Source organism: Vanacampus margaritifer, chromosome 13, assembly GCF_051991255.1.
Source record: "Vanacampus margaritifer isolate UIUO_Vmar chromosome 13, RoL_Vmar_1.0, whole genome shotgun sequence".
Lineage (NCBI taxonomy): Eukaryota > Metazoa > Chordata > Actinopteri > Syngnathiformes > Syngnathidae > Vanacampus > Vanacampus margaritifer.
In genome coordinates, this window is record NC_135444.1 from 6,739,066 (window position 1) to 6,755,308 (window position 16,243).

The 16,243-nt window shown below is 39.3% G+C and overlaps 1 protein-coding gene across 2 annotated transcripts in view; it reads left to right on the forward strand.

Annotated features, from left to right (window-relative positions):
* The window catches only part of dennd1b (DENN/MADD domain containing 1B), a 141,608-nt gene that overhangs the window by 75,453 nt on the left and 49,912 nt on the right, over positions 1-16,243 (forward strand). For both annotated transcript variants that reach the window (XM_077584944.1, XM_077584942.1), the window contains 2 exons: positions 10,511-10,611; positions 13,718-13,763. In XM_077584944.1, the coding sequence (XP_077441070.1) occupies positions 10,511-10,611; positions 13,718-13,763 (147 nt within the window). The remainder of the gene's footprint in view (positions 1-10,510; positions 10,612-13,717; positions 13,764-16,243) is intronic.

A 16,243-nucleotide genomic window follows, 5' to 3' on the forward strand; every position in this document is an offset into this window, starting at 1 on the left:
GTATAAATCGTTTTGATGATGCTGATGATTTGTTGTGCATTTGAATTTGATGAACTTGAATAGTTTTGGCTTTGGAGAGTTTTTAAATATTCTTGCCTATTGCCTAAAACTGAAGCCATTCCACATCAAATAGAATTGTCATCCCACTGAATCAAACCAAATTTAATCATTCCATTTGAAAATGGACCGTTCTTGAATCGTATCTTGGGATGCGTATCAAATCCTCAATTATTGGATCGATGCACACTCCTTTTTTTCATACTCTCTTTTTTTGGAGGGGGAGGGGGGGCTGGAATGGATCAATTAATGACCTTTCAATTCATTTCAATGGGATAAGTTTAGATGGGACTGTACAAGTTACCAACTTGGTCACAGACCTAATTATACTCGTAATTGAAAATACCACTGTATTCATTAATTTACAACCTCCAAGACTCAATGTCTTCAGCTTCATATGGAATTCACATTCTAATTTAGCCAGAATGTCTATTTGATTGAATATGAAGTGCTTCATCAATATTCCAGCAAGATATCAAAAAGTAGGAAGAGACGATTTCTCTGACATGCAACGCTGCTTGTGCAGGGAGTTGAACACCACCCTGCAGTCAAACAGTTAGGCAAGTAGCAAGCTCTGATAGTCACTCCAAAGCTGGATTATTTTTGACTGTTTTATAACTCCAAAATATTATCAGACCAAAAGCCTTAAATTATCACTTAGTGCTTGTCTTAACTCACATAATTTAAAGCTACTTCTGTCTGTGTCTATGAGGGAGGGATCCCTTCTATTTCTCCCCCTCTTCCTTCCTTCCTCTGTTCCTCATTCCACCCTCCGAGCCTTATCTTTGTGTTTGCTGAGGCAGAGCCAAATGTTTATGACAGATGAGATGGAAGCGGGAAGTGATGTCATCCCAGTCCTATCTGTATCTCCAATGTAGCTGATCCCGCCCGGGTATCAACACTGAAGAGCCGGAGGGCCCCCGCGCTGTTGATGGGTGCTGGCAGCACCCAAGGTCTCCCATAGGAGCCGCAGAGGCAAAACTGTAAAAGTCATCCAGCCCTCCTCGACTTTCACCTGTCTCCCGTCAGCCTGTCAGAACAGCCGCACCTTTCCTAACACCACGGTTACACGATGAACATCGTTAGACTCGAGAGTGAAAGTGTTTTTCTTTTCACTCGAGCGGAAAGCGGGGGTGGATGCAATTGGCTCAAATTTGATTTAGAATTTTCTGCCACCCTGAGTCAAGTGTTCGTCTTATTTCTCATAATAAAATATAGCGGCGGGATATTTTAAGACATTATTCGTCAGAGCTTTACCTCTTGCAGCCTTTTATCCTCTGCAATCCGTCATCAACTCATCTGTCGATCTATCTATCTTCCTCTGGGAGGGCTGTTTTGGTTTGGTAGCAGTATATGTCAGGCACTGGCGTACAAAGGTATTTTCACATCCCCGCTGGGATTACTTGCGGGCCTTTGCATTATTGCTGCTCCTGTGATGCATTATTTTTTCGCTGTTGGGAAGACTGACCTCCCAAGTTCAGGAGGGAAAGCTTGCCACAATAATGCATACTTAACTGTAAAGAGCCGAGCTCATTATCCAGCCAATTGTCTGGTGATCAAATACTTGAACAGGTGAAAAATATATAATTGATGTCAGTTTGTCATAATGTTTGATAAAGGGACTGTTGGCAGTCACTGGATGGACAGTAATATTTTCAAAGCTTGTTTTTCTCCTTATATTGGAGGCATTGTTGTGTCAATGCTGAGAGACAAGCACTCACACAAATGCTACTGAGCGTAAAAAGTATTTTCTTTTCATTCTTCCACATGCTTTATATTTTGCTTAATAACAGCAGCATTGCTCATCTCTTCAAACTGAAAGCATAAATTGTGTTGCTCATTAGGGATAGGTAGGTGAGTTGTTTTTTTCCCCCCCAGCTCAAATATATATAGATTTTGAAACATTGAATTTTTTTCCTGCAGGAATATCAACACATTAAAAAAAAGAATTCCATGTCATTGTCACGAAGTGTAGTGGGGACCAGTCTACCACAATATGATCCAGGAAGCAGATCCATGTCCAATCAGTTCATAGTTAAGCAAATGTTTCCTTAGAAAGTAAGCGTTAAACCATCGATAAATATTTTGTGTCACAGGCAATATATTAATGAAGGTTTGAAGATTCTTTAGTGTCAATAAAAAGTAACTTTATAATAGTATGCATAGTATAAAAAAAAACACTTTGATGACACATTAACAAGGAAGTCTTCGCCTCAATTGCCTGCATATTTCTATTATTATTATTATTGTCGACTTATTGTGACTTTACCCATATTGTATTGTGCTGCCTGGACACCGATAGGCGACTAATTTGCAGGAGACACCAAGTTGACTCATTCACATCACATGACAGTATTTCTACAACATAGATTCTCAACTGGTGGGTCGGTACACAAAAAATAGGCCATGGATCCATTTTGGGTGGTCACGGACAGTTAATAAAAACATACATATATTCTTAGTTTTATTTTTCTCTTACATTACTTGAGAGACTTGACAAGTTTCTACATGGAACATACTTGGGTAAGCAACAGGAAGTGTAGCTGCCACTAATTTATTCTACCCGTCGTGGTGTCTGATAAGTATGAGAGCAATCAATTTGACCAAAACCTACTCAAATGTATCTAACCTCAGGAAATAGGCAGACTTTCTCACCCTTCTCAGACATTTAAAGCATTTATGGATTTGTTCTCAAGATGTTTTCACGACTATAACCCATCAGAAATCAAGCCCAAATGTACTCACTCTAAAAGAAAAGAGCCTAAATTTTCTACTATCCCACAGTCAATAGTCTTCACAGGAGAGTGCAATCTTTTTAACTCATTCACTTCCAGCCATTCTCACTGAAGCAACCCCCTTCGCTCCCAGCTGTTTTTTTTTTGTTTTTTTTACTTTTGACAGATTTTGCAAGCCCCACAGAATATTGTGTTCTATTGCTATAAAAACATGGACTGTACAAAAAGAAAAATGAGTATTTTTTCATCAGGAAAAAAAGTATGTTTCTATCTGTTTTTGTTTTGCAGCAATTAGCATTAGAATATAGCTAAGTTTCATCATTATTCACAAATCTGTTTAAAACAGTGGGGAAAAGAGCTTTATGCAACATGGCCCAGGTTGATCTCTCATTCTCTGCTGCCACCTGCTGGGCTTTTTTGTAATAACTACCCTTGTTCAAGCATTCTCTTTAGTTCAGACGCTGCATCAAAGACATCAGTATGCTCTAGCATTAAAAACAACATTTAAAAAAAACTTATAAATACGTTTTTGGGACCATGGTAATATTTAAAATAGAATGTATTTATACGTTTTTGGGAACAAATGAGTTAGGTTGCTAAGAGTTGAGCGGCTATATTTTCCTTCATTTTCACTTTGTGTAGGTGCAGTGACCATGCAGTAGCACAATAGTTTGCCTTTATAGTGAATGGCAATCCAGTTGGGCCAGCACAGCAGTGAGAAACAGTGTAGAAGATGGACACACACACACACACACACTCGCGCTTTTCATAAATGTACTGCATTTATTCTTTCTGCTCCGGGTGATGCCTGTGTTAAAGCCTCCGGTGAAGCCAGCGTGTCAGTCTGTCGGTACATGACCGGTGCGGCTTGCGAGCGGCCAACAGCAAAGGAATAAATCATTATTGTACAACAATGCATCAGTTGACTTTTTTGCCGTTTCGTGACCAGAGGTGAACACTACGGCTCTTTGAAAAGGCCGGTCGGCAGTGGCGCAAGGGGCGGGAGCCAGCGGAGCGTGCAGCCTTGTCATAGTGCCGTATAATGGGGCTGCATCAGCCCTTCCTCTAACTAGTCAGCTGGGAGGACCCCCCGCTCCCCCTCCCCCGCCACCGCCCCACCACCTTCCTCGTCTTTCATCTGCTGAGGCCCCCCAGCTCGCAAGCCCATTCTCTGCCCTGCCTATCGCCCAAACTCACAGAGCCCAGCCCCAGCATGGTCTGACAGCAGCCCTCTCATCAGCCTGTCAGGCCTATGCTAACAAGGCGCTATCCATCCAGCATGCCCTAGAGTGCCAGCTGTCTCTCTGTTTCCTGCCTTTCCCTCTGTTGTTCCTCTCCTCTCGTTGCCTGACTTTACTGTGTCTCCCGACTTACGCTATCTTGGTCCTCTCTGACATATCATTTTTTACCCATCTGTCTCGTGTTCTCGCTGGCTACACCTCTCCTACTCCTGCTCCCTGTGTGTCTTTCCCTTCAATAGATTTATCCCTACCTAGTCAAGCCATGTGCCATGAGTTGCCATGCGTGCTCTCCTGCTGTAGCCACAAATGTCCCTATTTGCATGTAGTGGGTGTTTGTCTTTTTTTTTTTTCGCTTGCATGCATGCATCTGTTTATATGTGCGCAGGTACTTGTAACTCACACCTTATGTCTTTGTGACAGATTCTCAGTCGCTTTGTCTGTGTAGGAGGCCTGGCGTTAGCTGTTGCCACCAGCAACACGTCTGTCCTCCCTCTCTCTTCCTGTGCCACCTACTTGTTGTGAGGCACACTTGAGTCGCGCTGGGCCTGACATCCGTGTATGTCTACAGACGCGAAAGCAGACCGGCTAATTGGAAACTTAGTTGGTGCTGAGGAGGAGAGAAGGAAAGGCTAACATAACAATAAAACCTAACAGTCAAAGGAGTCTGGCATGGACAGAAAGACAGCTGGATGAAGGAAAGAGAAAACAGAAATGAATTGGTCTGAAAATCGAGAAAGTATGTTACTTTTAACAGGACGAAGTATTTGTCTCTTGAAGTACACTGACCACAAGGTTTCTTTTTTTGCCAGTTTATTCAACCGGTCTATCTGTTTTTCAACTCAGTATTTCTCAATAATTTTTTCTTACATCCCCCAAGCAGAAGAAAATATTTTGTACCCCCGCCCACGCCCCAAACTATCAACCGCAACGAGTAATAGTATCATTTGTCTCTAAAATAGTTGTAAGTATACCTCCGCAGAGGTGTTAATACTCCTTGTGCACTCTCTTAGGCTACGTTCACAATGCAAGCAAATTCGACCCCGATCGGATTTTTTTGCCCAAATGCGACCTGTATCTGACTTTTTTATGTCAGTCTGAACCGCTCAATTCCGATTTTTTTCATATCCGTCCTGGGTCACTTTCATATGTGGTCCTAGATCGGATACGTAACCGAATTTTTGCAATGCGACCGCAGTTTGAACGGCCAGGTGGCATATATCCGACCTCGACGCCATCAAAAGTCAAATATGCGCTCCGCGAATGTACCTTCAGATAATGAGTGTCTTCCTTGTCTCATTCAGAAGAACCTTAACAATTAGCATCATCACGACCTCTAACTTCCGTTGAAAACTTGCGTTGAAATCTTCTCTAATGCTCTTTAGTTTACCAATAACACAACTGATGTGCCAGTCAATTCAACTCCTATTTGAGATCAAGATTAATTTAAGCACATTGTTTTGTCATGTATTCCTTTGTTGAGCCCTACTTTTTCATAACCTCTCAACATCAAACCCAGTCTACACTGTGAGTGAAACAGTTGCTGCTGTTTTTATTCATCCAATGTTACATGTTTACTTAAGAGCAGATCTAAATTGACAAGTCAGTGATCTGAATGTGGTGTGTTGGACAGTTAAATTTTTTGTCAGACAGCCATGATGAAATTTATTCTAGTTGTTCCTGAGAATTGCCCAAATTAAGTAACTATATCATGTTTACCAAAAAAAAAAAAAAAAACTTGCCTGCAACCCACAGATCACACTCAAAAGTATCATACACAGAATGAATTCAAGAGCTCCTGGTAGATAGTACAAGTTCAATATGACCATTATGGAGCTCGCTGTATCGGACGCCCTTTTGTGGCCATTTTGTGATCAGGATCTAGAAATTAGAAATAGAAAGATTAGGAAATTGCCATTAATTTAATGTGATTTTAAGGAAAAATGCTATATTGGGATTTAGTGGTCCTTCTCTAAAATGATCTTTTGTTGGTTTTAGGGGGAAATTATATGTATCAAGAGTACTAGTGGTATCGGTACTTGGTATCGGTGACTACACAAGAGTTGAGTGCTTGTTCTGATATTGGTCTGGGGAAAAAAATGATATAGAATAGGGGCGTGAATTGCCTAGTACCTTGCGATTCGATCTGTATCACGATTCATAAGTCACGATTCGATACAATACCGATTAATCCCAATAAGAATCTATAAGTCAATTATTGCGATTTTTTTTTTTAACTCAAATTTAGAAAATACTAATAAGTAAACTTGTACATGTACACTGTAAGATTTAAATGAAAATGCACTTCAGGCTTATAACTGAGCCACCGTTTTTAACAAACAGGTTGCAATCTGTTTCATGTTTGAACAGCATCGAAATCAAATTTTAAGGCTTAATGTTCCATTAATATATCATTCTTACATGCTTAAGAGTTTGAACCCTAATTAAGACATTTTGTTCAATATTTCCATCAAAAAGCGATCTTTAAAAATCGATTCGGCTACATATTGAATCGATACGAGAATTGTGCGCTGTAATATCGCGATATATTGCCGAATCGATTTTTTTAAACACCCTTTGTATAGAACATTCCTAATTCACACTTTTGGACACAGCCACTAAGGCAATCTGTCAGGATTTAGCCTGAAATATGGAGGATTGTTGGATGCAAGATAATGCCAAACCTTTCTTCCATGAAAATATACAGTTCTGGAAAATAAACTGCCTGTTCTATTTTATGCTCAAAACTTACTCAAAATGCATTATACATTTAGTGAAATCATTTATTTAAAAAAAAAAAACAGTTTGAAAGGCTTGCTGATTGATCTGTTAATGCCTAGGTTTATGGTTGGTGACGAGGGTTTTAAATCTTGTACATTATCATATATTTTTTTGAGTGAAAATACACATACTTGCTCCATAAACCTGCAGGTTGTATAAAAAAGCAAAAGAACACCATCCTCACTTGTACTTTTTCTTTCACTTTGGTTTTAGCTTCTCGTAGGACTTTTTGTAAAGACATAAAGCCTTTGGTGAGGAGCTTTTTGATTGCGGCATTTTGCCCAGCTCTAATACACTTTTAAAGTTTGTATCTTTTCTGTTGCGCTTTCTTCTACTTGCACTGCTCGTCTGTCTCCATCTTTTCTGTCCGTAGCCCAATTGTGAATGAGTCCGCAAGTACCAGTCTTCTTTATGTTTTGGCTACAAGTGCGCTAAAAAGCTCTCAGGGCACAACCAAAGACCTTGACTGCTTTTTGAAGCAGGCTGTCGCTGTATAATCGCTTCGCTTCTCACAGCCGATGGGGCAACACACACATGCACGCGCGCACAGTGTGAGAGGCAGGCGGCCCCTCATTACCGGGCTGAGCCCCGGTCCCCGAGGACTGGACCCAGCACCTAATCCTGTATTTGTTCTTGGGGACTGTATCTGTGATTCTCCATTGAATGGAATATTAAGCACCCGGGTCTTTTGTGGAGCGTGTAAGCCATTTGGCTCCACTCATCTATTATTTATCAGCCTGGCAAATATTTTATCAGCCTTAGCCTCTTATGGCTTACTGTCACGTGAACCCCCGTCCCAATCCTGACCCCTTGATAGATTTTTTTTTTTTAAACTCCTTGAATAAAAAGAAGAAAAATTTAAATTTGTCATATTTATTGGCTGTTTTAGTCATTTGAGTGAAGAAACATGCATTGCTTTCCTGACGTTACTTTTGAGCTAACTTATGGCAGACACAGTTCCATCTCTATCTATTTGGAGATAGCAAATGAAATGAATATAAATCTCTGAGCGTCCGTAACCTCCTCCGTTCTCAAGAAACTCCCCTAAAACAGCCAGTGGGTGTTAGGAGAAGAAGCGTGAGAAGCTGGTCTTCTCCCTTTCAACCTGTAAGTAAATCACGCCGGTTGGGGGGGTGGGGGCTCACCTTGAGGCCTGGTGGAGATAATTGGAGTTGGTTAGCGAGGTGTTCTGTGCCATTACCTCCTGGTACCAGTGAATGGCTGGGGCTTGTCTCGCACTCCCAGAGGAGGAATATACTCGCCTGTTGGATCTCCACTTTGTGCGTGTGCGCGTAAGCCCACAGTCAGACCGCTGACCTCTCTTTATCACAAATTAATGGCCCTTTATCATCACTTTGGTGAAGGAAAAAAAATATCTGATGATTTTTGATAACAACTCCTCCACCAAGTGTTTCACTTTCCCACATTAATATTCATAGGATCGATTTACTCTCAGAATTAACAAAAGAAGCCAAACTGTTTGTGAGGGAATTCATTCTGACAGGAGCGTGGCGGTGTTGTTGTGTCGGAAGACGAAAAATATGCATATTCAGATACACAGAGCAAGACACCAATTAAATGTTGATTAAGTCTTAACTATTGTGGGACTGGCTGGGTGAGAGATTGCACCGAGACAACAAATAAGTGTTTTTTTCCCCCCAGCCGATAGGAAAAATGAACGCGGTTAAAACAAACATGCAAGGAGGGCGGCACATTTATACAAAAGCACACGCAGGCACGCATGCAGAGCCCCTCAGATGTCCAGGCTTGATGTGAGGTTTCACTGCAAGAGGTGCGGGGGCGGGGGGGGGGTGTTCTTTTTCTGGCAGTGGTGGTTTTGGCTCTTGGCCGGTCAATTGTGACACTTTGTGTGTCAGTGAGCAGAGGGTCTCCTGGTAGCTGTGTGTGCGTGTGTGTCACAGTGTGTGTCCGCTTCACACATTGACTGTGAAGCTGTAGCAGTATAACAGCGGCTGCTGCTCCGGGGTCCCGGTGGTATTGGCCTAGCCCGCAGTCTCTCTTGGCTAACTCATGTTTCATTCTTTGGCAATTTGCCCTAATGAAGTCCCGCAGGAGCCCCTCAGACCTCTGTTCTCTTTCCATATTTAATCATGTTATTTTAATCTGGGGGATGAGCTAACGCCTCGTTCCCCTGCCGTGCCTGCGTGTGTGTGTGTGTTGCAGGTCATTACTTTTAGCTTGGTTTTTAAGAGACGCCGTGTCAAGAGGGGGCGAGTGGGTCGGGAGGGGGGGGTCCTGGCTCTAAGACAATGGGAGACAATGATTTTAATTTTATGTGCGCTGTTGGTTTGACTGTGTCGTGAATTGAGCGCCTTTGAAAAGCGATGTCATCTTCATTTGATTGCACCTCATTATTTGTTGAAAAAAGAGAGGTTAATTATTTCTATTTATTATGCCAGGCTTAGGCACTTATTTTGATTTTTATGACTAACGACAGACGTGTGTTCGGCTGCAATTGTTGTTTTGGCATTTAGTTGAAAAGCAGTTAATTGAGAACCGCATGCCTGATCATTGCCTGACGAAGACATTTTAGGTTAATTTAGTTTTAGGGGCTCACCATCTCACACAGATGGTTTATTCTCGTAACAATACAATTTATTATGGCTGGTTATCGATTCTAATTTCCTCAATCCACTCTATTTCGATTCACAAGAGTTCAGTTCTAGTCGATTTAAATTTTTCACGATTCGATTCACTTCACTTCAATCCGATATTGATTAATTATGGCACATCAATTCTTCTTAAATGTCAAGGACATGATAAAAACGCCACAAATATTAAATTCCAAAGTAGTAGTTTATTATTAAAAGTAACACTTGTTATAACACCAACATTGACATCAACAAGGATGAGATAAAAAATATTTTCATAATCTAATATAAATTAAAAGGATTCTGGATTATTTTTAAATGCAATAAATCAGGTCTTTCATAAATGTAAGAAAATACTTTTAAATTCATGTGAACAGTCAATTTTAAGAAAACAGTAAGGTAAACAAAAAATTGGCCTTTGAAATTCAATTTTCTTGAGAATTTATGGGAAAAAGAGATATATAAAATAATCGATTCATGGTTTTATGAATCGATATTGCGCTTGAAAAGGAAAATCAATTCAATATTGATTGTTCTTTTTTTTTAAACCCAGCCCTACAATTTATCTAATAATTTTTAGTTCAAAGTTTCAAATGTGCATTATAACAGCAATGGAATATATCGATACGAAACAAAAACATAGTGTTGGTGCCATGCAATTGTCTTTTTTTTCTTCAACCTTTGCCATCCATACATTTATTTACATCCTTTTTCCACCATTTGTCATTCTGTGTCTGCTACAAAAGTTGGAGACAGGCTGCTGTCAGCCGGTTGATCTTCTATTCTTTCTTCCAATAATAGCTTCAGATTACATGTTCAACACAAAAGGCTGACATATACTCACCTGTAGCAACATAAGGTGCACCTGTGCAATCTAATGGGATGCGGTACTTGCTTAAATTGACACTGTCGGAGAGGCATTCATTTAACAATCCTTTGGTGACATACAACTGCACTGCATCTTAACGTGAGTTTCTATTATAGAAGTGTTCTATGAACGTGTTGTTTTGGATTTCACTGTTAAATGCTATATTTACTGTTATCATGTGCATTGACCTCTTTCTCGCCTTTCTGCTTTTCTCTCTAGTTAACGGCATGTGTCCACGGTGCAGCTGCTTTGCTCTTTCCAATGTACTGGCAGCATATCTTCATCCCTGTGCTGCCCCCGCATCTTCTGGACTACTGCTGGTAAGGCCTGTCACCTCCACACACACACATGCGCTGAACATAACATATAGTGTGGGTCAACATGCTTCGTTACTCTTGGCTCTGATATCCTCTTCATCATCCGCCATCCATCCGAATGGACTGAGACGACGTAGTGTCTCGTTTCTCTGCATTTCCGCCACATGGATTTCATCTTCTTTAAAAAGTGCTGCTGCTTTTTTGGGGGAATCAATCTGTGATTGATCATCGCGTGCACTGCGAGGAACACATCTGCCTTTAGAAACTCTTCATCAACGACTGTAAAATGTGATTTTCAACACTCTGGGAAAACTCAGCAGCAGTTGATTCAATCACTGGGGTGGCCTCCGAGCACTGATTAGGAAAATAAAATTTTATTAGATGATGAGCATGTACAGTATTGTGTTGCTGGATTTACTGGTGCATATTTGTTGATGGACGATAGTGTCATATCTTAGTCTATTACACTGCAGCGCTACGAGCCTGCTGTGTGCTGCTGGCTTGTATTAGGCTGATTATGAGCATGCAGCAGCTGAATCCTCTTGGGCACAGACGATCTGACACAACAAGATTTAATCAAAGAATGTACAAGTCTTAAAATGTGCTTCTGTTGTTTGACTGCTGGATGGGACTGCCAATATTACTCAATGATTCTACATGTTTATTTTTTTTCAAATCATATCAAACCGTGACGGATACAGGAGTTATACCAGGAGTGTTTGGACAATGACAAATGAAGTCCATCAGCTAATACAGTTGTGGTCATATTACCAATGATCTTTTAAAAAAAAATAAAAAATAAGCCACTGAAAATGGAGGTACTATAATTTTTCATTGGTGTGAAATAACCACTTTTTTTTTGTCATCATAGTGATGTATAAATTCAAACTCAATTGCCACTTTTTTTTTTTGTACGTGGTAATAATCCATGCAAAATAAAAAATCTGCTTACTTTAAGGCTATTCCTTTAAATACATCAGCAGTCCTTTTTTTCAATGTTAATTTTTGTTTTTTTGTTCTGTTCTTTAAAGTGTCTGCGGACATATTGTAATTGCTGAAGGTGTGACAATTGTTTTCCTTAAAGCAACACTAAAGAACTTTCAGTCTACATTGATTATGGTGGCGCCATATGGACAAAAGCGGTAATGTTATGCCTGAAGGAACACCTCATTTCCCATGAGGACAAGCGTATTGCGTTGTTTTTGAGCTCACGCCAGCAAGGGAAATTTGGGCCAATGTTGGTCCTTGACTGTCCTTTTATCCGAGTAGCTTTCCTTTTTCATTTTTCTTTTCAGTTGTTTTGCAGCTTCTGCCAGGAAAGCAGTAATTGTGCATCGACATTCAAATTGACTTCCGTCTTTGTAACGAATGGGGAAAGGGGGAAGTGACTATGCCATAAAGCTGTCGGCACATTTGTAGTTTTTTATGTGGCAGTGTTCCTACCACCCTCATCAAAGTTGCTTAGTGCCAGTAAAAATGATACAGGCCCCCTCAGGCCATGACAAAGGTACCTTTCAACTAGCTTTAAGTCGATGTTTCATCAGAAGAGTTATGAAAATATTTTATTAAGGTTGAAAAGTTCCTTAGTGCTACTTTAAATATCTGTGTCTTTTCTTAAAGTTTACTGGTTGAGAACATGAAACCTGTTAAATCTACTGTATATGTGATACATTTTTGCAATGAAGAGAATGCTGTGCATTAAACAGACTGCGTAGCATTTGTAATGATTAGGGATTTAAAGTTTTTAATTACCTTAAGTCTCTTGTTATCTTAAATCATTCTCAGATATAAACATAATAGTTTACTGACTATTCACTGTTCAAGCAGGGGTCTCAAACTCACAGCCGGGGGGTCATATTTGGGTCCAGGATGAAAGTTTGCGGCACCCTACTTGACATCATAGCGCACCCTCCATGTTTTTTGTGTGTGTGTTTTTCACGTGGATGGGTGTTTTGTCTGTTTTTTATCACTTATGGGCTACCATAACTAAGACTCATGACAGCTTTTGACAAAAGTGATACCAAGTGGAAGGAAAAGATACTCTGTGCCCCAGTCCCAGTCATGTCTTTTTCAAAACCTGTCGTGAAGACAAAGGTTGGCGACGAGAACAGCCAATTTCAAGAAAAACAGGAGATGGACTGTTTCTTGTTGCCCGACATATCTTGAATGAATGCACTGACAAAGTTGCGGTGCTCAAGAAATCCGACGTCATTACTCAACGAGACGTGTTGAGGAGGAGTATGCAAAGTAGCAGGGAGATGAGAGAGAGGACTAGCTCACCAAATCTTGCTCACATTCTCATAGGGATGCAAAGATAATGGCAATATTGTGACATCGCGATATTAAAACTGTCACAATATTGTCGTCGTCGTGTCATGACATTAAAAGCAGGACATCTGTTAAAAAAGTCAGGTTGATTTCTATTTGTGCAGTTCTAGCACCCTCTGGTGGCTAGTTTTTTTAGTACAGTTTAATTTTCACAAGGCATGTTTTGGCCCTTCTATGTTTAAAATCCACGCTAATGATCAGATGAAGGGGAACGTACTATGCTTGTGAAACGAGTCAATATGTGGAGGAACTCAATGTGTGCGTCAATTAGCAAGTAAGTGCCCCCACGTTATGTGTTATTAGAGATTAAAGGTTGTTTATATGCATTGTTATTATGTACAAAAGCACATTATATATTTTTTTAGTATGAGCTCTCTCCTTTTTTTTTTTTTTTTTTTAACAATATTATAACCTTTTTTTTAACCACAAAATATTACCATATTATTGTATTGCGCCCTTCATATCGTTTGGATATCATTGCATCCCTACATTCTGAAGAACCGTTAATAAAGATTGAGAAGATTGGATGAGTTGTACGTTATTTGGAATACTTGAGCCCCTTTTTGTGAAAAACTTTATGCGGCTCAGCCACACTCAGACAATCTCTAGCGGGCCCCCACATAAGTTGAGTTTGAGACCCCTGCATTAAAGTGACACAATCCAATCCAAATGAGCGAACATAAATTCATTGTTTTAAAACAGTTGTAGCAAAATTTTGTTGTGCCAACTTGACCCTGTGATTTTGAGTGCTGATGAATTGTTTTCCTCTCTCCATCTGCAGTGCCCCCATGCCATACTTTGTGGGAGTTCATCTTAGTCTGCTGGAGGTATGTTTGTTAATTCTTTGCTATGCATATGCACATAAAAGTCCATGCAAATATATACTGTATGCATCATTATGTATATGAAGGATTGTGTGCAGTGCACAGCTGGATAAAGTTTGCAAAGTAAGCAAATGTATGCAATAAGTTCCATGTTTTATTTACTGTACTAATTTACTGTTAATGAAGTAAGGATGGAACGAGCTTCCCAATACATCGCCTTACTATTTTAACAAAACACTGATTTCAAAAGTACTGGCCACAATAGTTTTTCTCTTTGTCTCTCTTGCCTCTACTCTTTCTTTTTTAAACTTAAGTACACAAGAGAAGAAAAAAAGGAAGGAAACACAAACAAAGTCCATTGTTATAAACCTTTGTTATTTGTTGGGGCTAGCTATCACCACCGCTATTGTCTGCGAGCGCATGTTGCAAGCGTTTGTGTGTGCATGAGTGTGTGTGCAAGCGTGTGTGATAGTTGTCTGACAGTTGTGGCAGTGGCAGTATTTATCACACTCTGCATCCATGACAGACCCCTTTCTTGCCACTCCATAATTAGTCCAGATCAGCATGTGAGCCTCCACTGCACAGGCTGTCACAAAAGTGACAAACTAGAAAATTCACACACTGCGCTCCCCCCAACATACACACACACACCTGCCTGTATCCTGCTTCACACTGAAATAATTGTTGCGTTTGTTGCCATCAGGATGCATGCAGTGTAGCACAGAATCACTGCGTTGTTGATGCATGAGATTCTAGTGCTGAGGAGAATGTACAATTCAAATATCCCCTTTCACTGCCATTCTTCATGTACTTTGTGTCTAACAACACTGCAAAAAGGTCTGTAGAAAAAAAAAATATATATATATATATATATATATATATATATATATATATATATAGTAAAATAAGAAAATTATTACTTCAAATAAGCAAAATTATCTGCCAACAGAACAAGAACATTTTACTTAAATTTACCTGTAAGATTTTGAAAAATAAGAAAATAATACTAGGCCCATATCAACCACTGCGGTCTTGAAAATAGTATTTTCAGACTAAAAACAAGTAATGTCGACTTTTTTCAAGCTGTAATAAATCTAACTATTTTCTTAAATTACATGAGTATTTTTTTTTTTTACGCTTGGATAACTTAGCCTGAGTGTCAAGCAGGGAGGTAAATAAATATAACGAAATTAACCATATTACACTTGTCTGTTTTCATACTATTTTTTTCCATTTATCTTATTACTAGATTATGCAAAATCTTAAAATAAGAAAACTTATGAAACCCCAGTTCAGGGCCTTTGATGTTGTCATCTTAAAATGTGGGAAATGCTTGTTTTAATCCTCACAGTACTTAAAACTGGCTGTTAACACTGAATGCCAAGACTGCTTCATCAAATAAGATAATTAAGTAATAAGTATTTTAAAATAAACACAATGATCTTGCCTGACAATTTCATTTAAAGGAAAAAATAACTAATTTAGGTTAAATTTAAGAAATTATTACTTACGTAAGATTTAAATTTTTGCATTGAATGAAGAGGTTCTGATTGCACATTTTCATTGTCAATTGGAAGGCAGAAGAAGGACGTCACTTAAATGTAGTTCTTGTATTTTCTCAGACTTTCATGACCTTTAGCCCTGATAACACCGATCCTTGAAAAAGGTGTGCATTGTAAAAGGAAAAATACAAAAATCAAATACAAACAGGCAATTAATCCAGAACTATATTGTATATGTTTTGCTTTATTTAATTAATCTATCAAAATATCACTGTTAATAAATTAGCTTGATAAAGACTGAGTTTAAAATGATGCCATCATTCATGCATGTAAAGTCATGTAGAGAGAATGTCAAGGCGTTGGCAAAGTTTGTGTCGTTTTTGGAGTATGCCGTGTTTCACTGCTCACCAACAGGATGCTTTAGCAACTGTCAGCCTTTCATCATCACAACAACAAGATTACATTTACTCTTCACAGCAAAACTTTTATAAAAAAAAACACACTTAAAAAATACACAATGGGCTCTTTGCACAAATCCACTACTTTCTGAACTCAGCACCACTCCTTCATTTCCGGTCTTTGCTATTAAAATGTCAATTCAAAGGGTTACAGAAATGTGCTTAATTACAATATGTCCAGCTGTTGATTTGAAAATATTTAAACCCTAAATACTTTTTCTACATTTGTAATAACTTGAATTTAATTTATTATGAAAGGGGAAATTGCCTTGGTGGTTTGTTCAGCGTGGCCTTGAGCAGTTAGTTGAAGGTTAGCAGTGCCTTTCTCAATCGCTCTCTTTTTCAATTTTAAAATGAATAAGTGTTTTGAGCTGCTCATTTACAGGACAGGAGAGCAAGTTTTTTAAAGTTTTTGAAAATGTCAGGTTAATCATGACTGTCTAAACACTGAAAGACAGATTCTTGCTGAAATTGAGAAGGTGCTTGTATGAATAGTAACGTAGCGTGATACAGCATTTTGGCA